Source organism: Salmo trutta, chromosome 40, assembly GCF_901001165.1.
Source record: "Salmo trutta chromosome 40, fSalTru1.1, whole genome shotgun sequence".
Lineage (NCBI taxonomy): Eukaryota > Metazoa > Chordata > Actinopteri > Salmoniformes > Salmonidae > Salmo > Salmo trutta.
The window spans coordinates 18802847-18828720 of NC_042996.1; the positions used below are offsets into that span (position 1 = coordinate 18802847).

General features: G+C 44.4%; 1 protein-coding gene across 3 annotated transcripts in view; it reads right to left on the bottom strand.

The window, feature by feature from the left end:
* Window positions 1-25488, bottom strand: part of atxn7l1 (ataxin 7-like 1) — a 28847-nt gene extending 3359 nt beyond the window's left edge. Inside the window, exons 1-10 of one of the 3 annotated variants that reach the window (XM_029742819.1) lie at window positions 25336-25487; window positions 24810-24878; window positions 20982-21086; window positions 9873-10062; window positions 9222-9634; window positions 7606-7688; window positions 7124-7380; window positions 6458-6680; window positions 1097-1218; window positions 37-727 (exon numbers count right to left, since the gene is read on the bottom strand). In XM_029742819.1, coding sequence (XP_029598679.1) covers window positions 37-727; window positions 1097-1218; window positions 6458-6680; window positions 7124-7380; window positions 7606-7688; window positions 9222-9634; window positions 9873-10062; window positions 20982-21086; window positions 24810-24878; window positions 25336-25432 — 2250 coding nt within the window. In that variant the 5' untranslated portion in view covers window positions 25433-25487. Of the gene's footprint in view, window positions 1-36; window positions 728-1096; window positions 1219-6457; window positions 6681-7123; window positions 7381-7605; window positions 7689-9221; window positions 9635-9872; window positions 10063-18228; window positions 18333-20981; window positions 21087-24809; window positions 24879-25335 lie in introns of those variants that run through there. The other 2 variants (XM_029742820.1, XM_029742821.1) reach the window with 2 other exon arrangements.
* Window positions 25489-25874: the final 386 nt, after the last annotated feature.

A 25874-nucleotide genomic window follows, 5' to 3' on the forward strand; every position in this document is an offset into this window, starting at 1 on the left:
ATGTGAGTAACCAGGTGAGTTAGAAGGTGTGTTTACCTGTCGAGGTGACTCGGGGCCTGAGGCCAGAAGTCCAGTGCTGTTCCTCCTGAAGATGCCGTCCAGCCCTGCTGCTGCTTTGGTCACCTTACTGGGCTTCCCTCCTCCTCCGTACACACTGGGGCTCCTCCTCTTTCTCCCATCCACCCCTCCTCCGTAGGCCAGGGGGCTGGGTGGAGGCAGGGGGCTGGGGTGGTCCGTAGTGAGGGAGTAGGGTGTGGTGGTGGTTGGGTCAGGGTTGGAGTACCAGTCCTCGGCCCTGACCCCCACCTCACTGGCACTGTGTCCTAAGGTCTTTCTCCTACCACTAAGGGGGGGCACGCCAGAGCTGAGCACGGGGGTGGGAGTCAGAGTGTGGTAGCTGCTGTTGTTCCCCCTGAGAGTGTCAGAACTAGGTGGAAGGGTGGTCCTCCTCTTCTTGGCCGCGCCACCAGTGGCCCCTGGGGGCCTGATGGGTTTGGTGGAAGTGCCGTTACGGGGTTTCCCTAGGGCGGAGACAGGGGCCAGGGGCTGGGAGGGGTCCCTGATGCCAAACAACCCTGTTGCTGATGCATTCTGGGGGAAGGCTGTGGAGTAGGATCCAAGGGAGAAGGCTCCGTTGGTGGAGGGAGGGAAGGAGGGGGAGGAAAGGGGGGGAGGAGGGGTGAGAGAGCTGGGGGAGGGAGGGCTCTCAGCAGCCAGGGGCACCTTTCTGTAACACAGCAGACGACAGAGACAGGCAGAGGCAGCGCGCTAGGAAAACCAGAGCCATAATGAAATACTGACCCGTAGATTTACAGGGGTTCAGAGACATTTCTGTCTAGAATATGAGCTGGCTGCTGATGTCCTATGCCAGAGCCTCAGCAGATCCAGGACATACTAACATCTGCCATTCCACACCTATTAATAGTGTCTATGAGTCTCTGTGTGTCTTCCCAAGACAGCTGAACCCACTTTCTCCATAGAGCATCTCAGAAGTCTAAAGCTGGATGTAAATACATTGGAGTTGGTCCCAGAGCCCCAGAACACAGGCCGACAAATCATTTATACTGGTACAACAATACATGCACACTTTCCTCACCTCCACATCTGAGCGTTGACATGTTTCTCCACCATGCAGTGTAACGCCAGCCTCATCCTGTCCCACCGCCGGTCAAACACATAGTGACCACGCCCCATCAGCCTGCTGCTGAACGCACAGCACTGAAACACGGAGGGAGGGGTTAACACAGTCGGAGAACAGAGATCAAATTCAGCCTGTATGGATGGCTTCAAGCTAGGGGTGTAACGGTTCACCAAACCCATGGTTCGGTACGTATTGAGGTTTTGGGGTCATGGTTCGGTTCGGTTTCGGGACAGCGGGAAGATTAAAATGCCATTCACAATGTTCCTGGCATTGTCTGTCGTGACAGGATTGTTATGTTGGGCCTCAAGTTTCCACTCTGATGCTGCGTTTGTAACCATGCGGGAGGTGGGAATTTACCAGTTGGATGCATTCATGTGATTTGAACTCATTGAGAAACGCATATTGGCTAATGGCTAAACTAAAAGTACAGATATTATACAGTTATACAGTTCCAAATCCACATTAATAGATTGCTTTTTATAAATAATGTTTCGTTGTTGCATTGAACTGCTGAAAATGCTGTTAGCGGCCATTTCCTTAGTAGGTGGCGTCAAAGGTCAGTATGTGGGAGAAGTGGGAGCTCGGGAGTTTCTCACTAGTAATTACCAGTTGGAGGGCCGTTCGAGTGGCAAATTCCCTCTTGGTAACGAATGCACCATGACACTGCATCCTTCAGTGCCAGATGCGCACTTGTGACACTCATAAAGAGGGCGTTTCTGAAGCATCTTCCACTTGGGGGTAACGCGATGAGCTGTTACTGTTTTAGTAAGTGCCAATTCATTGAAATGTTGTATGCTTATATAGAGCAGATACTACCTGTTTGCTGAAATGGGTGCAAGAGGGAAGTTTGTAACGTGGCTCGAGCACTTTCACAACCCTCTATACTCAACCAACGAGTATAGGCACATATCCGCGGCTATAAACCAAAGAATGTAAAAAAAATATAAACATAGCCTACCTATCGCTCTTGTAATTTGTTTGGTCAGGTCAGAATCAGCTGCCAAGGGCTGCTTGCATGCGGTATACTGAGGTGATGTCAACATATTTGAGGTGTTGGCAGCTGCATAGGCTGTTCTCGTCGAGCATGGCGACATACTGCTAACGTTTTACCCACAACTCTATCTCCATCGCTGTTGTAATCTACTAGGAAGCCAAAATGTTCCCAAACGGGAAATTAAAACAATGGAGGATCCTCCAATTGTGGTTTATCGACCCCACCATAGAACTAGTTCCCGGCAGCGCCTCAGAAAAGAGCACTTTCAAATGCCCCAATTAAGACTTTAATTTTGATTAACGTGCGCATAGCTTGTTTTAACGGAATAGCCTGAAATGTTATTTTTTCAGTTAAGATTTACTCAAGAGGTGTAGACCTGTAAACGCAGCATACGTATCATATCTTCCGGCGCCGACAGAGATAGTCGCCTCGCTTCGCGTTCTTAGGAAACTATGCATTATTTTGTTTTTTATGTATTATTTCTTACACTGTTACCCCAAGAAATCTTCAGTTTTATTACATACAGCAGGGAGGAACTATTGGATATAAGAGAAACTTCAACTTACCAACATTATGACCAGGAATGACTTTCACGAAGCTGATCCTCTATTTGGATCACCACCAAGGACAATGGATCGGATCCCAGTAGGCGACCCAAAACAACGGCGCCGCAGGAGGAGCAGAAGAAGCGGTCTTCTGGTCAGGCTCCGTAGACGGGCACATCGCGCACCGCTCCCGAGCATACTACTCGCCAATGTCCAGTCTCTTGACAACAAGGTAGACAAAATCCGAGCAAGGGTTGCCTTCCAGAGAGACATCCGAGACTGTAACGTTCTTTGTTTCACGGAAACATGTCTCACTCGAGACACGCTATCGGAGTCGGTACAGCCAGCTGGTTTCTTCACGCATCGCGCCGACAGAAACAAACATCTCTCTGGTAAGAAGAAGGGCGGCTGTGTATGCCTTATGATTAACGAGACGTGGTGTGATCATAACAACATACAGGAACAAGTCCTTTTGCTCACCTGACCTAGAATTCCTTACAATCAAATGCCAACTGCATTATCTACCAAGCGAATTCTCCTCGATTATAATCACAGCTGTGTATATTCCCCCGCAAGCAGACACCTCGACGTCCCTGAAAGAACTTCATTGGACTCTATGTAAACTGGAAACCACATATCCTGAGGCTGCATTCATTGTAGCTGGGGATTTTAACAAGGCTAATCTGGAAACAAGACTCCCTAAATTTTATCAGCATATCGAATGCGCTACCCGGGCGGGAAAAACCTGGACCCTTGTTACTCTAACTTCCGCGACGCATACAAAGCCCTGCCCCGCCCTCCTTTCGGAAAATCTGACCACGACTCCATTTTGTTGCTCCCAGCCTATAGACAGAAACTAAAACAGGAAATGCCCGTGCTCAGGTCTGTTCAACGCTGGTCGGGCCAATCTGATTCCACGCTTCAAGACTGCTTCGATCACATGGACTGGGATATGTTCTGCATAGCGTCGGACAATAACATTGATGAATACGCTGATTCGGTGAGCGAGTTTATTAGCAAGTGCATCGGTGATGTTGTACCCACAGCAACTATTAAAACCTTCCCCAACCCATCTGGACAAGAGGAATACCTATGTAAGAATGCTGTTCATCGACTACAGCTTAGCATTTAACACCATAGTACCCTCCAAACTCGTCATTAAGCTCGAGACCCTGGGTCTCGACCCCGGGTCTCGACCCCGCCCTGTGCAACTGGGTCCTGGACTTCCTGACAGGCCGCCCCCAGGTGGTGAGGGTAGGAAAATCTCCACCCCGCTGATCCTCAACACTGGGGGCCCACAAGGGTGCGTTCTCAGCCCTCTCCTGTACTCCCTGTTCACCCACGCCTGCGTGGCCATGCACGCCTCCAACTCAATCATCAAGTTTGCAGATGACACTACAGTGGTAGGCTTGATTACCAACAACGACGAGACGGCCTACAGGGAGGAGGTGAGAGCCCTCGGAGTGAGGTGTCAGGAAAATAACCTCACACTCAACGTCAAGATAATCGTGGACTTCAGGAAACAGCAGAGGGAGCACCCCCCTATCCACATCGACGGGACAGTAGTGGAGAGGTTGGAGAGTTTTAAGTTCCTCGGCGTAGACATCACGGACAAACTGAAATGGTCCACCCACACAGACAGCATGGTGAAGAAGGCGCAACACGCCACTCAAACTTTTACAGATGCACAATCGAGTGCATCCTGTCGGGCTGTATCACCGGCAACTGCTCCGCCCACAACCGTAAGGCTCTCCAGAGGGTAGTGAGGTCTGCACAATGCATCACCGGGGCAAACTACCTGCTCTCCAGGACACCTACACCACCCGATGTCACAGGAAGGCCAAAAAAATAATCAAGGACAACAACCACCCGAGCCACTGCCTGTTCACCCCGCTATCATCCAGAAGGCCAGGTCAGTACAGGTGCATCAAAGCTGGGACCGAGAGACTGAAAAACAGCTTCCATCTCAAGGCCATCAGACTGTTAAACAGCCATCACAAACATTGAGTGGCTGCTGCCAACATACTGACTCATCTCTAGCCACTTTAATAATTAAAAATGTGATAAATGTATCACTTGTCACTTTAAACTATGCCACTTTATATAATGTTTTCATACCCTACAATACTCATCTCATATGTATATACTGTACTCTATACCATCTACTGCATCTTGCCTATGCCGTTCGGCCATCACTCATTCATATATTTTTATGTACATATTCTTATTCATTCCTTTACACTTGTGTGTATAAGGTAGTTGTTGTGAAATTGTTAGATTACTTGTTAGATATTACTGCATGGTCGGGACTAGAAGCACAAGCATTTCGCTACACTCGCATTAACATCTGCTAACCATGTGTATGTGACAAATAAAATTTGATTTGATAGCCTATAGGTTTAGTGTTTATATTTTGTAATATTTGTATGTATTCATTCGTGTTCACAGTGCGGACCGAACAGTTCAGTACGAATATGTGTATCGTTACACCCCTACTTTTTGACATTTTTAAATGTAACCTTTATTTAACTAGGCAAGTCGGTTAAGAACAAATTCTTATTTACAATGACGGCCTGCCCCGGCCAGAGGAGGAGAGACCTGGGTGTAATGACATGAAGCCACATCACAATAAATTGACTCATTTTGCGCGATAACGATAAATACACAGTCCCTTTCCATTAGCGGCAGGGGACTAGACTGGCTTTGCCAGTGCCAAGACAGACATGAAAGTTAGCTACAATATCTCATCTAACATGTTCAGTGAATGCATGTGGGATATTTTGACGTGCAACCTGTCAAAATAGAATCCAGAATGATCCGATTTCTTCTTGGCTTTTTATAGATTCATTTGCCTGCATCTTTATGATACATAAATACACCACCTGAGGATGTAGGAACTCAAAACACATATTGCTAACCCTAAATTTATGATATTGTTGCTGGATAGCCATGTAATTGATCTAACAGTAAATGTAATGCCTCAACAAAAACTTTCCATTGGTAGGCATCAATAGACTTGATGTATACTTGATGTATTGACTGCAAACGGCACGTTACGTCAGCCCATCATCTCAATTCCATACTCGGTCTGTAAATTGGTGTTATTTCCTCAATATTGAGAGCTGAGGATAAAATATACTCACATAAACCTGAGACTGTCCTATTTTTTTAACAGTAAAAATACGTTTTAAAAACGTTGTTTTTCCCCAAAATTACATTTTGAAATGTTGATCAATGGTTGTAAGCCTGTGCTTACCAGAATGCATCTGTCCGTTCACTTGGTGCGCAAAGTGGGGAAAGGGAGCGAGACCGAGTTGCGAAACAGGGACTAGGAAGATAATGTGCTTTCTGCAATGAAAGTACAGTAACGGACATTACTGTTGACAAAATAATGGTTTTAGAACAAAAACATCTATAGGAACGTTATGTAGCATATTCACCGAAAATTACAGATTTACCGAAGCGTTTTGGTAAGAGGGCAATGTCCGTGTCGGTAGTTTTCGGTTGATCTTCCTAGCTCTAGGGTAGGGGCGTAGGGTTGATTTCAGTCTGGGTGTTTTATAAAGGATTTACAAGTCGTTTATTAGTTTACAGATATTTTAGAAGCAGCTGAAATTTAGCAATTACTTACACACCCTTCGTACAAATTATACATATTTTTGCGCATAGCTACCTTAATGTTAAATATTGGGTAGACAAGGCATTTAACCTACATTTCTCCTGTAAGTGACCCTGGATAAGAGCGTCTGTTAATTGACTAAAGGTACGGGTACATACCGCCAGCGGTCGAGGGTGGTGAGGTGAGTAGTGGCAGGACGGTCGGTCTCCGTCTATGTCTCTGTCAGGGTCCTCTGGCGTTCCTGGGTCGCCCTCATAACTGGACAAACGACCGTCCCGGTCCTCTCCTGCCCTCTGCCAGACAGGGGCTGGGGGCTCCTGGGTTGAGGCTGGGGGGACGGGGGTGGAGGATAGGACAGCAGCGCCCCCACCACCTGGTACCCTGCACACAGAGGGGGAGAGAGAGAGCGAAAAAGAAAGAGGAGAAAAAGTGAAAGGTAGAAAATGTTTCGAACTTGACACTAACATGACCTACAAAAAGAACAAGTGTCAAAAATCACCTTGTTTCACTTGGATTCTGATATCAACAGTAGTTTACATCACCCCCTAGTGGTGTGAGTTTGAACTGAGTGATTTAAAAAAATAATCAAATCAAAGTTAATTGGTTGCGTACACAGATTTGCAGGTGTTATAGCAGGTGCAGCAAAATGCTTATGTTACTAGCTCCAACAGTGCAGTACAATGTCTTGCAAATATGCAACTTTGGTCTAAAATTCCTGAGAAGCAAACACAGCATCTCTATTGAACAAATATCATAACAAGTATACGATTCCATTGAATGAATAGAAGCTATAAATTGACTTTGGCCTCAGTGCTGCCCCCTACCTGGGTATGTGTGCATTAGCCAGCCGCAGTTTGAGAGTGGAGACGGTTCTGCCATTGTGGCAGTGGGGGGGCAGGGTGGAGGGGGTAGTGTCATTGGCAGGGGTGCTCTGACTGCCCCCCTGTGACTCCCTCCTCTGCCCTCCCTCCTTCTCTTTCTCCTTTGCCCCCTCCTTCGCTCTGCCCTTGTGTTCCGCCAGGAGGATATCAAACTCTTTCTGCCTGCCTGGGACGGCCCGTCGGTGGATCAGGGAGTGAGTCTGGAAGACACACACACAATATAATAACAAATAACAAAGAGAAGTGGGCACAAGAGGGCAATAAAAACGCATTTAAATGAGAGTTAAAATGTAGTTTTCCCTGGTATCAAGGAAAATAAAGCACATAAGGCAAAATAAAGTAACGTGTACTGATGGTCAGAATTAGCTGTGTAGCCAATGAGATGTGAGGTTAGAGGTCAGAGGTTAGAGGTCAGTGTGTCTCACCTTGCAGGTGAGTGATCGCGTGCAGGACCGTTTGCTCTCCGGGTCCTGGACCCCACAGTGCTTGTTCGGGTCAAACACCCTCCCTGTAAACACCAGACAGAGAGAAAAAAAATCAAACCAGGTCATTGCGGCTAATTTCAGAATGTTGTCTTCCAGAGTACCATGAAGTAATCTTTTGCCAATATATCGTGAATGACAGGAGAGAAGTGTCTTACAAAATTGTGTTATAAGACCTACAGTAGACTGTTGATTGACTGAAATGTCCCAAATTCTCCTGAGAAGTTTCCCCTGAGTTAAACACTTCAATTGTCCCTGTAATCTTCCACATGTAATATCTATAATCTAGCTAGGTAGTCTGAGTTATGGGAGTGGTTGGGAGTGAGTGTGTGTAAGATGAGAGTGTATGTGCATGTGTGTGCGTGTATGCGGGAGATGAAAAGTGTCTGTGTGTGTGTGCGCGTGTGTGTTACTGCGTGTGTGGGAGATGAGAAGTGTGTGTCTCTCTCTCAGGAGTATGTGTTTAGGAGATGAGAGTAGATGAGGCCAGTTGGGAGTCCCAAGCGGTGGGAAGGTTTTTAAGGAGCAGACGCCTTGGCAGCAGTAGCTCATGAATTACACTTACTTCTAAATCATAGAGCTGGAGGGACGCACAGAGCAGAGACAACAACATATGGAGAGAGGAGAGAGAGAGAGAGAGAGAGAGAGAGAGAGAGAGAGAGAGAGAGAGAGAGGAGAGAGAGAGAGAGAGAGAGAGAGAGAGAGAGAGAGAGAGAGAGAGAGGAGAGAGAGAGAGAGAGAGGAGAGAGAGAGAGAGAGAGAGAGAGAGAGAGAGAGAGAGAGAGAGGGAGAGGGAGAGAGAGAGAGAGAGACTGGGAAAAGAGACGGGAGAGAGGAGTAAAGGAAGAGAGGAAAGAAAGGAGAAAGGCAAGCGAGACGAGAGGAAGAGAGAGAGGGGAAAAAGAGAGAGTTGGAGAGAGAGGTACGAGGGAAGTCTCCTCCACAGTAGAATTAGCAAGGCCCCAGTGCATAGGATTAGTGTTGAGCAACAGCCTCCAGTCTCTCCTCTTTCAAAACAGCCCTCACCCATGCCAAGTTCCTAACCCATCATATGAATCTGTTCATGCCCCATCACTCCTATGACTGGGCAGCTTTCAATGGTTAGGGGAGAGGAACACTTATAAACATAGGCTTTATATTTATACCATGGCCTTTATGGTGCTTCGATAGATATGCACATTACTGGTGGAAGAATTTAAGTTGATACACATTGCATACCAGATAAAAGGTACATTAATACACGTTCTCTCCATCTGTCTTCGTGTCTGTTCACCTAGGAGGAGGATGAAGTTGGCTGATCTCTGGTCAGTTTTGATCCCTGATTATAATACTGTAGATATAATATATGCTATTTAGCAGACGCTTTTATCCAAAAGCGACTAACATCCTACATTAATACATTTCGTATGGGTGGCCTCAGCGGGAATCGAACCCATGATCATTGGCATTGCAAGCACCATTCCACCAACTGAGCCACACAGGCCATTGATAATGATTAAAAGGTAGGATTGGGTGTAGGGTAAACTGATCCTAAATCTGTGGTTAGACTGTGTTCTCACCTGACAGTCTCCTGTGAGGCCTGGGGGTCTTGGTTCCATTCTGCTGTTTCCTGTCCAGGGGGGAGAGGGTTGCAGGGGTCCGAGGGGAGGGAGAGTGGGAGGCGGAGGGTCTGCGGTGGTCCAGGGGGGAGAGGGTAGAGGAGGGCCGTTTGTCCACGGGAGAGCAGGCCGGGCTTGGCCGGCGGTCCACCGAGGAGGGGGGTGTGGAGGAGCAAGGGGTGGTGGGGCCACGACCGTTCACCAGCTTTTCCTGAGACCCCCTGAGGGGAGCTGGGGGGATCAGGGAGGGTTTGAGGGAGGAGGGAGAGGAGCAGGAGGGGGTGGAAGAAAAGCAGTGGACTCTGACATGTGTTCCGCCCTCTGCCTGGCCCAGACACGGCATCTTCTCCAGACTCACTACTGGCAACGACACGCTGGACAGAGAAAGAGGGATGGAGCGACAGATAACGCAAGAGAGAGGGATGAGAGAGAGAGAGAAAACGAGAGAGGGGGGGTGCTAATTGATTGAGTGGAAAGTTATGGAATTTTTTTATAATAAAAATAAATGAATAATAATTAAGAATAATAATAACCATGACGGGGTTCAATGCAGGAAATTCAATGTAGGAAATGTCTGCATGTTCACAAGATTTGGCCAGTGTGTGTACCCACCATGTCTTGCTGCGGACACCCTTGGGAGGGTAGACAGCGAGCGGGGCCTTGTTGAAGCGGGAGTGGGGGTAGTCTCTGGGGACCCTGAAGGGCAGAGGGGGAGTAGGACCCGGGGTGGGGGACACTGCCACATTGGGCTTCACAGAGGCCACTGGACCCCTGGAGGGACTCGGGGAGCCGTGCCGACGCTCTGTGACACACACACACACACACACACAGAGGGTCAGGAGAAATACAGACTGAACATACACAGCGTGAACACAACTGGTAAACACCCAGCATCATGAGAACATCTTAACGCTGTAGATCATGGACTAGTCAGTTATTCACACAATGGATCTGTGATGTTTGCAAGTGATCCATGGCTCCAGACTGCAACCATTTGACTTGGCTGTACGAGTCAAGTTTTATTAGTCGTCACATCGGTGTGAGCCGCACATTCTACATTGTCACTCACTCAAACGTTCCTCTTTTTTGGGCAGCTAAAAGCACGATTTGGTCAAACAGTGAAGTACATTATACTCATTATTCCTATAATGTAAGTGTCTGCCCTGCTCCTGTTTCACTGGGACCTAATGTGATGAGCAAGCCACTTTCCTCTCCAGGAGAAATAAATGTGTTCCGATTGGAAAACATTTCAAAATCTAATTGCAGGAACGACACAGCTTTAGAAGCAACTACTGTTGTCCATGTTGAAGAGAGGAGAGTCTCAGCTTTTTATAGGTATCATTTTGATGTGTTACAGCCTGAATTTAACATGGATTAAACGTAACAAAAATGTACACTGGCCTACACACAATAATACCCCATAATGTCAAAGTGGAATAATATTTTTCTAAGTGTTTGCAAATTAATTAAAAGTGAAAATCTGAAATGTCTTGAGTCAATAAGTATTTAACCCTGTGTTATGGCAAGGCTAAATACGCTCAGGAGTAAATATAATAATACGTTACATGGACTCACTCTGTGTGCAATAAGTGTTTAACATGATTTTTTTCATGACTACCTCATCTCTGCACCCCTCACATACAATTAACTTTAAGGTCCCTCAGTTGAGTAGTGAATTTCAAACACAGATTCAACCACAAAGACCAGGGAGGTTTTCCAATGCCTCACAAAAAAAGGCCACCTATTGGTAGATGGGAAACATTTTTAAAAAGCAGACATTATATATTTCTTCGTCTATGGTGAAGTTATTCATCACACTTTGGATGGTGTATCAATACACCCAGTCACTACAACGATACAGGTGTCCTTCCTAACTCAGTTGCCGGAGAGGAAGGAAACCACTCAGGGAATTCACCATGAGGCCAATGGCGACTTTAAAACAGTTACAGAGTCGAATAGCTGTGATAGGAGAAAACTGAGGATGGATCAACAACATTGTAGTTACTCCACAATACTGACCGAAATGACAGACTGAAATGAAGGACACCTGTACAGAATACAAATATTCCAAAATATGCATCCTCTTCGCAACAAGGCACTAAAGTAATACTGCAAAAAATATGGCAAAGCAATTAACTTTTTGTCCTGAATTCAAAGTTATGTTTGGGGCAAATCCAATATAACACATTACTCACCATTTTTTCAAGCATAGTGGTGGCTGCATAATGTTATGGTTATGCTTGTAATTGTTAAGGAGTGAGAAGTTTTTCAGGATTAAAAAAAGAAACGGAATGGAGCTAAGCACAGGCAAAATCTGCTTCAGTCTGCTTTCCACCAGACACTTGGAGATGAATTCACCTTTCAGCAGGACAATAACCTAAATCACAAGGCCAAATCGTCACTGGAGTTGCTTACCAAGAAGACAGTGAATGGTCCTGAGTGGCCGAGGTACAGTTTTGACTTAAATATGCTTGAAAATCTATGGCAAGACCTGAAAATGGTTGTCAATTTGACAGGGTGTGAAGGATTTTTTAAAGAAAAATTGGCAAATGTTGCACAATCCATGTGTGGAAAGCTCTTAGAGACTTACCCAGAAAGACTCACAGCTGTAATCTATGCCAAAGGTGATTCTAACATGTATTGACTCAGGGGGTTGAATACTTATCTAATCAAGATCGTGTTTGATTTTTCATATTTTTTTTAAAACAAATGTTAGAATTTTTCTTCCACGTTGACAGGCTATATTGTTGTAGACAATTAAATCCATTTTAATTCCACTTTGTAACAACAAAAAGTGGAAAAGGTCGAGGGGTGTGAATACTTTCTGAAGGCACTGTATCCCTCTCATTATTACCTTAGGCCTACCATATTTGTAGGTTATTAAAAAAACTACTTAAAACTTTGAGATAGCCTAGTTCTCCATTAGATATATTAATTGTTTGAACATCAAATAGCACAGTGGGAGAAATCATCCACTATTGGAGAGAGAGAAAAATATGAAAAAATTCTGACTGGACATTTAGCGCCGCTTTGGTGAAACTAGGCCATGTCTACATTGTTCTCTTGCATTCTGTAAATATAAGATATTAATTGAAATAGGCTACAGCAAATAGGAATATAGACAATTTCCTCGGAATGTCACCTATGCACTGCCTGCTTATCTCGTTAATACGGCCAGTCAAGTTGAAATAGGTTAGGTATCGTCTGTCACATTATGATGACGTCACCGTCGACAATGGCTGTCAATCATCCTCGATAGACGATACCATCATAATATCGCCCAACCCTAGTTACAAGTGCATCCTTAAAAGCTGCTTTGGTTTAAACTCCTTCTCTTTTACAGAAAGTGAACAGCTCAATTGATAGCAACAGAGTTACACACTGTAGGTCTACTAGATTACTTCCCTAGCAAAGTACATTTTTTGACTCTTAGGCTATAGAAATTCTGAATATCAGAGGCAAACCGAAGACATTCCCATACGCAAGAGTCTCGTCTTTCTCGTGCATTTTGTGGCTCGTTTCTAGCATCAGAGGAAAGCGCTGTTAAAGATCAGTTTTGTCTTCTTCAAAATCTTAAACTAACAAGGGGTAGGCTTTTTGCAATTTTCTTTAACAAAAAGTAGGCTATGGTATACCCTCACATAAAACCATTGAGGGGGCAGGTCTAACTTAACATACCAAGCCCTTCACGGACACAGAGGTATTGAAGGAACTGTCCGACAAATCTAAACATAGCGTTTAATTGTCGGCCAAACAGGTAGGCCTACCTCTTATTTCTTAAATAGGAAGAAATAGGCTCCAACACAAAGCCTTCGTTGTTAGTTAATTAGTGAAATAGTTTTTTTAAAAATAATTACTCAAATTAGCGTAATTTCAGCACCATGTGCTTTCCACCTCCCGATTGATTGCACAGCAGCTGCCGCTACCCATTTCAGCACCACAAAGCAGTCATGGAAGTTACTCGACACTGGCTTATTGTGAGGTCAATTCCGTTGATAAAAAGCCTCATCATGGGCAATGAAACATGTTGTTTCGCGGCCTTTGGAAAGGCAAATATCAAGTGTGACGAATAGGAGCCCGGAACAAAGCAAAAAAAGTTACCCCCACCCCCCAGTAATTTTCTAACTGTCCCTTAATGCATATAAAGATGTAGGCAAATTTATCTCCATAAACAAAAATAAACATCTGGAGCCCTATTTTGACAGTAAAATATAACAATATCCTAATTGTCAACCCAAAATCCATGACAATCACTGGATTAGGTTGCACATCAAAATATCTTGAATCATGCATTCCTGCTTGGACATGTTGAATGAAACAACTTATTTATTGAATAGTAGTAGCCTATTACACGTATTAATAAAGCACTGGGATTGACTTGATAAGATTACTATAAAAATATACAGTACCAGTCAAAGGTTTAGACACCTACTCATTAAATTATTTATTTTTTACTATTTTCTACATTGTAGAATAATAGTAAAGGCATAAACACTATGAAATAACACATATGGAATCATGTACTAACCAAAAAAAAGTGTTAACTAGTATGGGCTATGTGGGACGCTAGCGTCCCACCCGCGGTACAGCCAGTGAAATAGCAGGGCGACAAATTCAAAACAACAAAAATCTCATAATTCAAATTTCTCAAACATACAAGTATTATACACCATTTTAAAAGATAAGATTCTCCTTAATCTAACCACAGTGTCCGATTTCAAAAAGGTTTTACGGCGAAAGCAAAACATTAGATTATGTTAGGACATCACCTTGACAAGAAAAACCACACAGCCATTTTCCAAGCAAGGAGAGGCGTCACAAAAAACAGAAATACAGCTAAAATGAATCACTAACCTTTGATGATCTTCATCAGATGACACTCCCAGGACTCAATGTTACAAAATACATGTATGTTTTGTTCGATAAAGTTCATATTTATATCCATAAACCCCATTTTACATTGGCGCGTGATGTTCAGAAAATGTATTCCCACCAACCCCCCGGTGAATGAGCACATCAATTTACAAAAATACTCATCATAAACATTGATAAACTTTACAACAGTTATTGAAAGAATTATAGATATACTACTCCTTAATGCAACCGCTGTGTCAGATTTTAAAATAGCTTTCGGGGAAAGCACATTTTTCAATATTCTGAGTACAGAGCTCAGCCATCAAAGCAAGCTATACAGTTACCCGCCAAGTTCTGGAGTCAACTAAACTCAGAATTAGTATTATAAATCTTCCCTTACCTTTGCTGATCTTCGTCGGAATGCACTCCCAGGACTTCCACAAGAAATGTTCTTTTTGTTCGAAATACTCCATATTTATGTCCAAATATCTCCGTTTTGTTCGCGCGTTCAGGTCACTAATCCAAAGGCATAACGCGGAGCGCAGAACCAGAGACGAAAAGTGAAATAGTTCCATTACCGTTCATAGAAGCATGTCAAACGATGTTTTACAATCAATCCTTAGGGTCTTTTTAACATAAAACGTTGATAATATTCCAACCGGACAATAGCGTATTCAATACAGAGGAAAAAGAAGGAGAGGCGCGCCAACGTGCCTGCGCAGTAAACAACTCACTGGTCCCAGGCAGTCCACTGATTGACTGAGCTCCTATTCTCTGCCCAGTAACAGTAGACGGATGAAACAAGTTTCTTAAGGCTGTTGACAGCCAATGGAAGCCTTGGAAAGTGCAAAATGACCCCACAGACACTGTAGTTTGAATAGGGATTAGATAGAACTACAAATCACTTCCTGGTTGGATTTTTTCTCAGGTTTTTGCCTGCCACATGAGTTCTGTTATACTCACAGACATCATTCAAACAGTTTTAGAAACTTCAGAGTGTTGTCTATCCAAATATAATAATATGCATATCCTATGTTCTGAGCCCGAGTAGTAGGCAGTTTAATTTGGGCACGTCATTCATCCGAATTTCCGAATACTGCCCCGTCACTAAAAAGTTAAACAATATATTTAAAATTATTCAAAGTAGCCACCCTTTGCCTTGACAGCTTTGCACACCCTTGGCACTCTCAAAACCAGCTTCACCTGGAATGCTTTTCCAACAGTCTTGAAGGAGTTCCCACATATGCTGAACACTTGTTGACTGCTTTTCCTTCACTCTGCGGTCCAACTCATCCAAAACCATCTAAATTGGGTTGAGGTCGGAGGATTGTGGAGGCCAGGTCATCTGATATGCACTCCATCACTCTCCTTCTTGGTCAAATAGCCCATACACAGCCTGGAGGTATGTTGGGTCATTGTGCTGTTGAAAAACAAATGATAGTCCCACTAAGCGTAAACCAGATGGGATGGCGTATCGCTGCAGAATACTGTGGTAGCCATGCTGGTTAAGTGTGCCTTGAATTCTAAATAAATCACGGACAGAGTCACCAGCAAAGCACCACCACACCATCACACCTCCTCCTTCATGCTTCACGGTGGGAACCACACATGCGGACATCATCCATTCACCTACTCTGCGTCTCACAAAGACACAGCGGTTGGAACCAAAAATCTCAAATTTGGACTCATCAGACAAAGGACAGACTTCCACCGGTCGAATGTCCATTGCTCAAGTTTCTTGGCCCAAGCAAGTCTCTTCTTATTGGTGTCCTTTAGTAGTGGTTTCTTTGCAGCAATTCGACCATGAAGGCCTGATTCACGCAGTCTCCTCTGAACAGTTGATGTTGAGATGTGTCTGTTACTTGAACTCTGTGAAGCATTTATTTGGGCTGCAATTTCTGAGGCTGGTAACTCTAATGAACTTATCCTCTACCGCAGAGGTAACTCTGGGGCTTCCTTTCCTGTGGAGGTCCTCATGAGAGCCAGTTTCATCATAGCGCTTGATGGTTTTTGCGACTGCACTTGAAGAAACTTTCAAAGTTCTTGACATTTTTAATACTGACTGACCTTCAAGTCTTAAAATAATGATGGACTGTCATTTCTCTTTGCTTATTTGAGCTGTTGTTGCCATAATATGGACTTGATCTTTTACCAAATAGGATTATCTTCTGTATACCACCACTACCTTGTAAAAACACAGCTGATTGGCTCAAACGCATTCAGGAAAGAAATTCCACAAATTAACTTTTAACATGGCACACCTGTTAATTGAAATGCATTCCAGGTGACTACCTCATGAAGCTGGTTGAGAGAATGCCAAGAGTGTGCAAAGCTGTCATCAAGGCAAAGGGTGGCTACTTGGAAGAATCTTAAATATAAAATATAAAACAGCTTTTTCATTGTTACTACATTATTCCATATGTGTAATTTCATAGTTTTGATGTCTTCACTATTATTCTACAATGTAGAAAATAGTACAAATAAGGAAAAACCCTGGAATGAGTAGGTGTGTCCAAACTTTTGACCGGTACTGTACAGTCGTGGTCAAAAGTTTTGAGAATGACACAAATATTAATTTCCACAAAGTTTGCTGCTTCAGTGTCTTCAGATATTTTTGTCAGCTGTTACTATGGAATACTGAAGTATAATTACAAGCCTTTCATAAGTGTCAAAGGCTTTTATTGAAAATTACATGAAGTTGATGCAAAGAGTCAATATTTGCAGTGTTGACCCTTCTTTTTCAAGACCTCTGCAATCCGCCCTGGCATGCCGTCAATTAACTTCTGGGCCACATCCTGACTGATGGCAGCCCATTCTTGCATAATCAACGCTTGGAGTTTGTCAGAATTTGTGCGTTTTTGTTTGTTCACCCGCCTCTTGAAGATTGAACACAAGTTCTCAATGGGATTAAGGTCTGGGGAGTTTCCTGGCCTTGGACCCAAAATATCAATGTTTTGTTCCCCGAGCCACTTAGTTATCACTTTTGCCTTATGGCAAGGTGCTCCATCATGCTGGAAAAGGCCTTGTTCATCACCAAACTGTTCCTGGATGGTTGGGAGAAGTTGCTCTCGAAGGATGTGTTGGTACCATTCTTTATTCATGGCTGTGTTCTTAGGCAAAATTGTGAGTGAGCCCACTCCCTTGGCTGAGAAGTAACCCCACACATGAATGGTCTCAGGATGCTTTCCTGTTGGCATGACACAGGACTGATGGTAGCGCTCACCTTGTCTTCTCGGACAAGCTTTTTTCCGGATACCCCAAACAATTGGAAAGGGGACTCAGCAGAGAAAATGACTTTACCCCAGTCCTCAGCAGTCCAATCCCTGTACCCATTGCAGAATATCAGTCTGTCCCTGATGTTTTTCCTGGAGAGAAGTGGCTTCTTTGCTGCCCTTCTTGACACCAGGCCATCCTCCAAAAGTCTTTGCCTCACTGTGCGTGCAGATGCACTCACACCTGCCTGCTGCCATTCCTGAGCAAGCTCTGTACTGGTGGTGCCCCAATCCCACAGCTGAATCAACTTTAGGAGACGGTCCTGGTGCTTGCTGGACTTTCTTGGGTGCCCTGAAGCCTTCTTCACAACAATTGAACCGCTCTCCTTGAAGTTCTTGATGATCTGATAAATGGATGATTTAGGTGCAATCTTACTGGCAGCAATATTTGCAATAATTGCATGGCAAAGAGGGACTTTGCAATTCATCTGATCACCCTTCATAACATTCTGGAGTATATGCAAATTGCCATCATACAAACTGAGGCAGCAGACTTTGTGAACATTAATATTTGTGTCATTCTCAAAACTTTTGGCAAAGACTGTATATTGCGTGACAACGTTTTTTTTTTATGAGTGTGACCGAATCATGAGCTGGTGCCACCAAGTGAAATAGTTAGTCTGAAACGCTGTGATCCATATTGCAGTAGAGTGCATTGGAGAGAGACAGAGAGAGGAGAGGAGAGGAGAGGAGAGGATAGAGGAGAGGAGAGGATAGAAAGGAAGGAAGGAAGGAAGGAAGGAAGGAAGGAAGGAAGGAAGGAAGGAAGGAAGGAAGGAAGGAAGGAAGGAAGGAAGGAAGGAAGGAAGGAAGGAAGGAAGGAAGGAAGGAAGGAGACTTACGGTTCTGGCTATGCATGTCTTTGGGAGGGGGGGGTGAGGAGGAGGAGGAGGGTGGGGATGTCCTTTACTCTCTCTGCCTCACTGGGACTCTACTCCCCAGACACCTAATCAGGACAGAGGGACATGTCAAAAACACAACACAGCCACACGGGCGCTCCCACACGGTCTCGCACACCCACCCACCACACACGTGCTCTCGCACACCCACACACATACCCACATGTCACACGTGCTCTCGCGCTCTCGCGCACACACACACACACACACACACACACACACACACACACCTCATTAAATGCTTATTGTAGACCTACTACTCATGCAGACTGCACTAAAATTTGTGTGGAAAGCTTGTGAACTGTGCAGTGGGGATACAATAATGAATTATATCACTGTCAGCAAATAAAACTCTTCATGATTATTCATTTTGGAATCAACATCTTTGTTCTGCCCTGGCAATTTCCTAAATAGACTTGGCCCCGACACCACAGCCATCCTGCCAACTGTCGTCAATCAACTACTGTCTGACAGGCTGTATCACCCACACAGAATCTGTCTCATTGGTCACAGTTTAGTGACTGACAGTGTGAGGAGCCAATAAGATGACAGTGTGTGGGAATGACAAGGAGACTGCCTTACCCTGCCAATGAGTGCTGAAATACCAACAGCTCGTTAGAACAATACGGATGAATGAGCACACAGATTAAACAGGCGTCAAGGCCTCTGTGTGTTTGTGTGTGTGAGCGTGTAACTGCGTCCGGCGGGCAGGTGTGTGTGCAGGTGAGTAAATAGGCAAGGTAAAGCAGTGGGGGAGCAAGGACCAAAGTCCACCTCATTCAGGTATGTAGTAGCAGCAGTCGTAGTAGTTACACAGCAGGCCGTCCAGATTCACACACAGATTAGCTACTTACAACTGTAGTTTGGCGTACATCTAACAATGCACCCAAGTCTAGGTCTTGTGCTTCTGCCCTTCCAAGGTACAAGTTAGCACCTTTCATTTTTTATTTAACCTTTATTTAACTAGGCAAGTCAGTTAAGAACAAATTCTTATTTACAACGACGGCCTACCAAAAGGCAAAAGGCCTCCTGCGGGGACGGGGGACTGGGATTAAAATAAATATATAAATACAATATAAATATAGGACAAAACACACATCACAACAAGAGAGACGACACAACACTACATAAAGAGAGACCTAAGACAACAACATAGCAAGGCAAGGCACCTAACACAGATCTAGGGTCAAAATACCTTGTCCTAACCTTAAAAACATGATTAAGGGGTTTTAAAACTATCTGACCCGGTATCAGTGGTTAGTGTTTATCAGTGGTTAGGGGCAACGACTACCTAGTCCCTCAAGCCCGTTGCCATGACATTGCCAAGCGAGCGAAACGGTGGCTAGCGTAAGAGCCCTGTGAGGCTAGCAACCACAGGAAGTAGGAAGCTCAGAGTCAGCTTCTCAGAGCTCAGCTGGGTTTGTTTACATCCGCACCGCCAGCGCTAGAGGAAGACACCCACCAGAGAGAGAGAGAGAGACAAAGAGGGAGGAGAGAGAGAGTGAAGCGCCAAACCCTTCTGCAACAGCCAATACATTTCATAACATGACAAAACGCAACACATTACTAAATGACTCTAGACAAGTCAACACTCCACTAAACCACACACACAATCACCGCAGCTGCTTCAACACAACAACGGCCCACACTGGAACCAAAGCAAGCACACAAACAACTAACTGCCTCGCCAACACACCGCACTGCGGTGAGTGCCAGCCCACACATCAAAGTCAGGAAACGAAACTAAGCTGAGAGGACAGAGCCTGCAAGGAGCTCAATTAATCCAGGACCATAAGGGCAGTCACCAGACAACAACAACACACACACACACTATGAATAACAAATCTAGCACACAGACATTCTCAGAACGACACACACCCCACCTCTGAATAACACACAAAAGCTTTTCCGTTGAAGTGCTTAATTAGCCTCTGCCGCCAGCTACAGATGTGTCTGTCTGACTCCTGCAGCCTGGCTGGCAGAAAGAGTATTCCTTCATACACACACACACTAGAGCTGGAGCAGCATAGCTGAAAGGCATTGACCCCTGAGCAGACCTGACCTCCTCAGAGCCTGTCAGTGAGCAGCTGTTGTGAGAGGAAGCTTTCCTGTTTCCCCTAACCACAGATCTAAGGTCAGTTTTACATGCGTTATAACCATTTAGTGGTTAGGACAAAGTCTAGGGCCTGTCTGAGAGGACTGCAGCTGGAGGCAGCAACCTGCAGGGGGCAGGAGAGAGCACTCAAGGGGGGCGTGTGTGTGTGTGTGTGTGTGTGTGTGTGTGTGTGTGTGTGTGTGTGTGTGTGTGTGTGTGTATGTGTGTGTGTGTTTTGCCTGTCTCTTGGCAGACAGACTCCTCGCTCTAGGACATGTGCAGCCAGCCAGCAGCAGATGTAAGCGCGCTCCGCTCACTGGGGATCAACGAGAACGTAAGCAAACGGACAGACGAACTGGTTTTCAATTATTCTTTTTTTTTTTTATCTTTAACTCTGCATTGTTGAAAAAGGACCCATAAGTAACCATTTCACTGTTAGTCTACACCTGTTGTCTATGAAGCATGTGACAAATAAAATGTGATTTTGATTTGGTCCAGCACTGAGCAATGTTGGGGGGCTCTTACTATAATGGGTATCAGTTAGGGTTCTTACTGTAGTGTGTTTGGGTAGTGGGCAGTGTGTAGGGGTTAGGGTTCTTACCGTAGTGGGTGAGGATGCCTTGGGGTTTGACCACTTGGTTGCAGACATGGCAGACGACGAGACAGAAATCCTCCTGGTTGGGAAACTGGCCAAACACGTGCATCTCTACAGGAGACAGAGACGGGAACAGGGACAGGGGTGAGCTCAGAGTAGGATCAGAAAGCTGCATTGACATTGATCTAAGGGCTTGTTGTTTCCTCCCATGATTAATGTTTGGGGGGGGGGGGTTGAGCTGATCCAATCAAAATGTATCTTCCTACTTCCAAACAGGCAACTCACAGAGATCTTACTCATCACTATGTGGACTCTGCATCCCAGGCGGATTGGCAGGTTAGCGTTTTTCGTCGTGAATCTTGCTCTGGAGGCAGCTCTGCAGAGTGCCACAAAGTCAACAAATCCGATTTTAAACTTAACCCTAACCCTAACCACAATGCCTACAACTAACTGACGGGAAAATCGCTCAGTGCTGCCTCCAGGACAAAACTCATGACAATAAACATCAACCTGTGAGAAAACGGAGGATTTGGCTCATCTTCGCCTTGACCTGGCATGTTCTATCGACTGGAATAGATAAGAAGCCAGTCATGCTTGGTGGGTATCTAACTGAGGCGGTACTCATGCTGTCCCGGACTGTCAGGAGATCTTTGGCTGCGTCCCAATTCTCCACAAGTGTACACTTTGTGGAGAAGGGTGGAGAATGGGGATGCCGCCTCAGAGCCAATCAAGGTCTCATGGAAGTAAGGACTGAAGCATCACTCTGGCTAACACTAAACATACAATAATGCCTGCTGATTGATTGTATATCTTTGTATTTTAAAATGTGTGTGGCTGTCCTTGTCCATCAGTGTTTTGTTACTCGTCATGTTCTGTGTTTTTTGTGGACCCCAGATTCTGTGTTTTTTGTGGACCCCAGGAAGAGTAGCTGCTCCTTCTGCAAAAACTAAATGGGGGTCAAAATAAACAAATCAAATCGAGTGGATCTGGTCCAGATAGTTGCTTAGACATAATGGTTAAAGGTTAGGATTGGTGGAGGGTTATTCTGATGCTAGATCAGTGGTTAAGGGCAACCTTGACCTCCATGGTCAAGCCCCTACACTGTGTGGAGCAGATCACTCCGGTAGACTAGCCGCTCTGCTCCAATGAAAATAACCCAGCTTTTTTTTTTTTTTTACCTTTATTTTACCAGGGAAGACATCTTTTTCAAATGTGCCCTGCACAATACAACACAAATGGACACATTTATAGAGAATACACATATATATACACATTAAAATACAAAAACACCAGTCATTGGAAGTACAAGTAAAACATCACAAATCATTTAGAAAAACAGTTACATCCCTCCACAAATAAATCCCCAATCAATACTCTAAATTGTACCAGAACATCAAGATGAAATGGATTTTGTTCCAGCAATACGGTACATTAAAACCAAAAGCAGATTTACCTAGCTCGGTGGAGACCCTAGGAAACTCAAGAGTTAACCAATCCTGTGAACAGGTTAGGCAACTCGGGTATCTATACTTCAACAGCAAAGTTAGATAAGATGGAAGTTCATGAAGTAGGACCTTGTAAACAAAAAGAGAGTCATGTAGAAATCTATGGGTCTTTAGTGAAGTCCAGCTACCTTTTGATACAGGATGCAGTTATGAGTATCAAAAATATCTCCTGTAACAAAACGAAGGGCACTATGGTAGATGGCATCCAAAGGTTTAACGGTAGTAGCAGCTGCACAGGGCACAGACAGATTTCTCACCTAGTCGGCTCGGGGATTCGAACCAGCGACCTTTCGGTTACTGGCCCAGCGCTTTTAACTTCTAGGCTACCTGCCGCCCTATTTATTAACAATGAAAATGCTTTGTATGTACATTTAATTATCCATGTGACTTTGTTAAATACAAGGGTGACATTGGAAATTGTTTAATTTAATAAAACCACCAACATTTAAAAAGTAGTGTTTATGACGTTCCCCCCATTATAAAAAAGACACACCTGTAGCGCCTACACACGTTTCACGCTTGTTGATTTTGTCGGCCAATCAAAGCTGCTCTACAGTCAGAGGTTCCAAGTGTAGCAAGTGAAGTGAGAGATCTCTAATCAATGCAAAATGGAATTAAAATGACAGAATTAAAAGTTAGCTAAATAAGACGGAGTGGGCTACAACAAACAACCAAGAGGTAGGCTGTTGTTCAATCTGAATCATGGTGTTGCCATTTACTTACAAGGACGAGGAGTGCAGTAATTGTAGCCTCGGTTAGCTAGTTACCTAGTTAGCTTAGCTACCTTCTGTACATGGATTTGACGCAGTCAAAACAGGCACTGTCATGGCATGACGAATAAGCAGCAGCTAACTGTTACAAGATTGTCTAACACGCGCGGGCCAGCGTGGCTACTTTTTAGTCTCTCTCACACACAGTCCTTCCTCCTACTAAAAACTTAAGTTAAAAAAAAAATTAAATGTATTCTGACTATCCAGATATGAGAAAAAAAATCCTGATATTATTCTAATAGTGAAATTATTTCAAATGTCCATCCCTAAACCAGAAACAAGTATAGTACTTATAAAAGCACCATTTTTTTTTTTTCATCTGTCTCTGCCAAGACAAATGAGAACAGTGTGTAGCTTACTCCCGCGCTCGCCTGCCAAAACGACAGAAACTGCCAAAACACTGCTGCTAAAACAATCTGTCTTTGGTGAATGAGCGCTACCCAGGCAGAGAGACAAACACACTGTCTGACAGACACCCGCTGAGAAAATAGTTTAAAGCGGGGATAACAGTTTTCTATATATTTGTGCATTGTCAAGTCTCACTTATCCTCTAAACAACATTGTCAGATAATGAATTGAATTACAGACTGCATCAGCTGCTGACCTATGTAGTGGAGAGAAGACATAATGCTGAGTTTACCATATAACTATGGGCATAATCGCTGTCTGGCTCTAATCTCAGAGATGATTAGGCCATTGGACTGTGATGACGTCACTCAGTCTTCTTCAGCGCCAGTTAGCTATTACTGTCTGCTTGACACATGGTGTGACCTCATCAGCTGATGGTGTGACTGAGTGTGTGTGTGTCTCACAACCTGCCGGACTCTTGGCCGGGGAACAGCAACACTGGGAGACTCCATTCTGACTGAGTGAGTGAGTGGATCTCCTTACCTTATCCATTAGGGGGTCCAGGGCAAACACAACTGGCCTTAGATCAGTGTCTAAAGGGCAAGTCAATCTTACTCTGTCTCAGTGTGTTGGCCTGGGATCAGCAGTCAGAGCATGTTGGTGATTCCAGTCTGGCTGGGACTGAGAGAGGCTGCTTTGGCACTCGCAGTCTGACTGAACTGAAGACAGGGGAGTTAATACTGAAGTGCACTACACTTGAGTGTAGCTGCCGTCTGTCACTCTGGGTGGCCCACCAACCTATAGTTATCAAATCCCCTCATTTTTACAGCGTCAGTGGAGCCAAGAGCCTCTAGGGCACAAACTCTAGGTAAGCAGGAAGGGAACATACTCACGCGAGCGTGACATTTCTTGCTTGACCAATATCATGCCACCGGATATCAATTCATTTGTAACTAACAAAACGCGTACATTCATTATCACACATAAAACCCATTTTATCTTCATAATAAACCGTTTTAGGAAATAGGTATGCTGTGATCATCCCTTGGATTAGAAATTGACAGGCTGTGCCTTGTTGTGTGGCCGGGGTGTTAAAATATGCAAGGACGTTGGCAAGAATACTGGAGAGACAACTGGAGCATCATCAGTCCACAAGAACACGAACGGGGCTCAGGTGACAGTCACTAACAGCACGTTTCGATCAACCTTACCTTCTTTACGGAGTTTAGTTCCTTCCCAGTTGTTGTACAGCTCTTTCAAGCGGTTTTCGACGACCGAGTCTGGATTTGAATAATATAAAAGAAAATAAAAAGGTTCATATTAGAGTTCATGTCAGATAGGTCAGTTGATGGTTGAATAAAACATCAATCTCCCGCACGCCACGCGGAAACGTGTCATTACGTCTAGATAGCTGGCTCGCAGCTTGTAACGTTAACGGACGAGGTGCGTTGATAAATCAAGCAACGAAAGTTCTCCTGGTCCAGGCAGCGGTAAACTAACCCATGTTCATTACGAACATATTGAGAATGCATCAGAGAAATGAATACAGAGCGTTTGTAAACATGAGAGTTGTGTCGATTTGTTATGCATTTGGTAACTAACTTAATATTTGGTTGTTATCTCCCAGTTTTGACAGATGCATGGAGGACACGGCTGGCTAACTCAATCTCAGTTCAACAACACTGTTCGCACGTGCCATTTTTATAGAAATGGATGACAAAATTGACGTGCACTTACTGTCAGAATAGTGTAATTTTGCTGCGCTGATAAAAGTTGACCAAGGTTTGCACAGGAACGTATCCGGATTTGGTAGTTGGCGATCCAATGTCGCCATTGCACTTCCTTCTTGTTGCTTGCTTTTTTTCCTCTCCTTCGCAGTAAGCTAAACGAGACGAGCGGAGCACCTGACGTCATCTTCGTCATGTTCCGTCTTCGCTCGGCCTCTGGCGGCAAGGAGTTGAAAGGTTGCAAAGGGGTGTGTGCGCCTCTGAAGTTCAGAAGTTCAAACGTTTCTTTTTCTGATACATACATGACACGTGTGTTGTTTTTTCTCAAATTGCATTTCACCCATTGTTTATTTGCTGAAATATATTCCGATATCTTACATATTAAATATGTTTTAGTTCATGTTTGAGTAATAGTAGAATATATTAGGCTGGCAATAGCCAAAGTACAGCACACTTGACCAATATATGAGCAATATTACAGTATAATACAGTACAACAACATGTGCAGTCGTTATGAAGCAGCAATATCCTAGTCGGTCAATAATACTT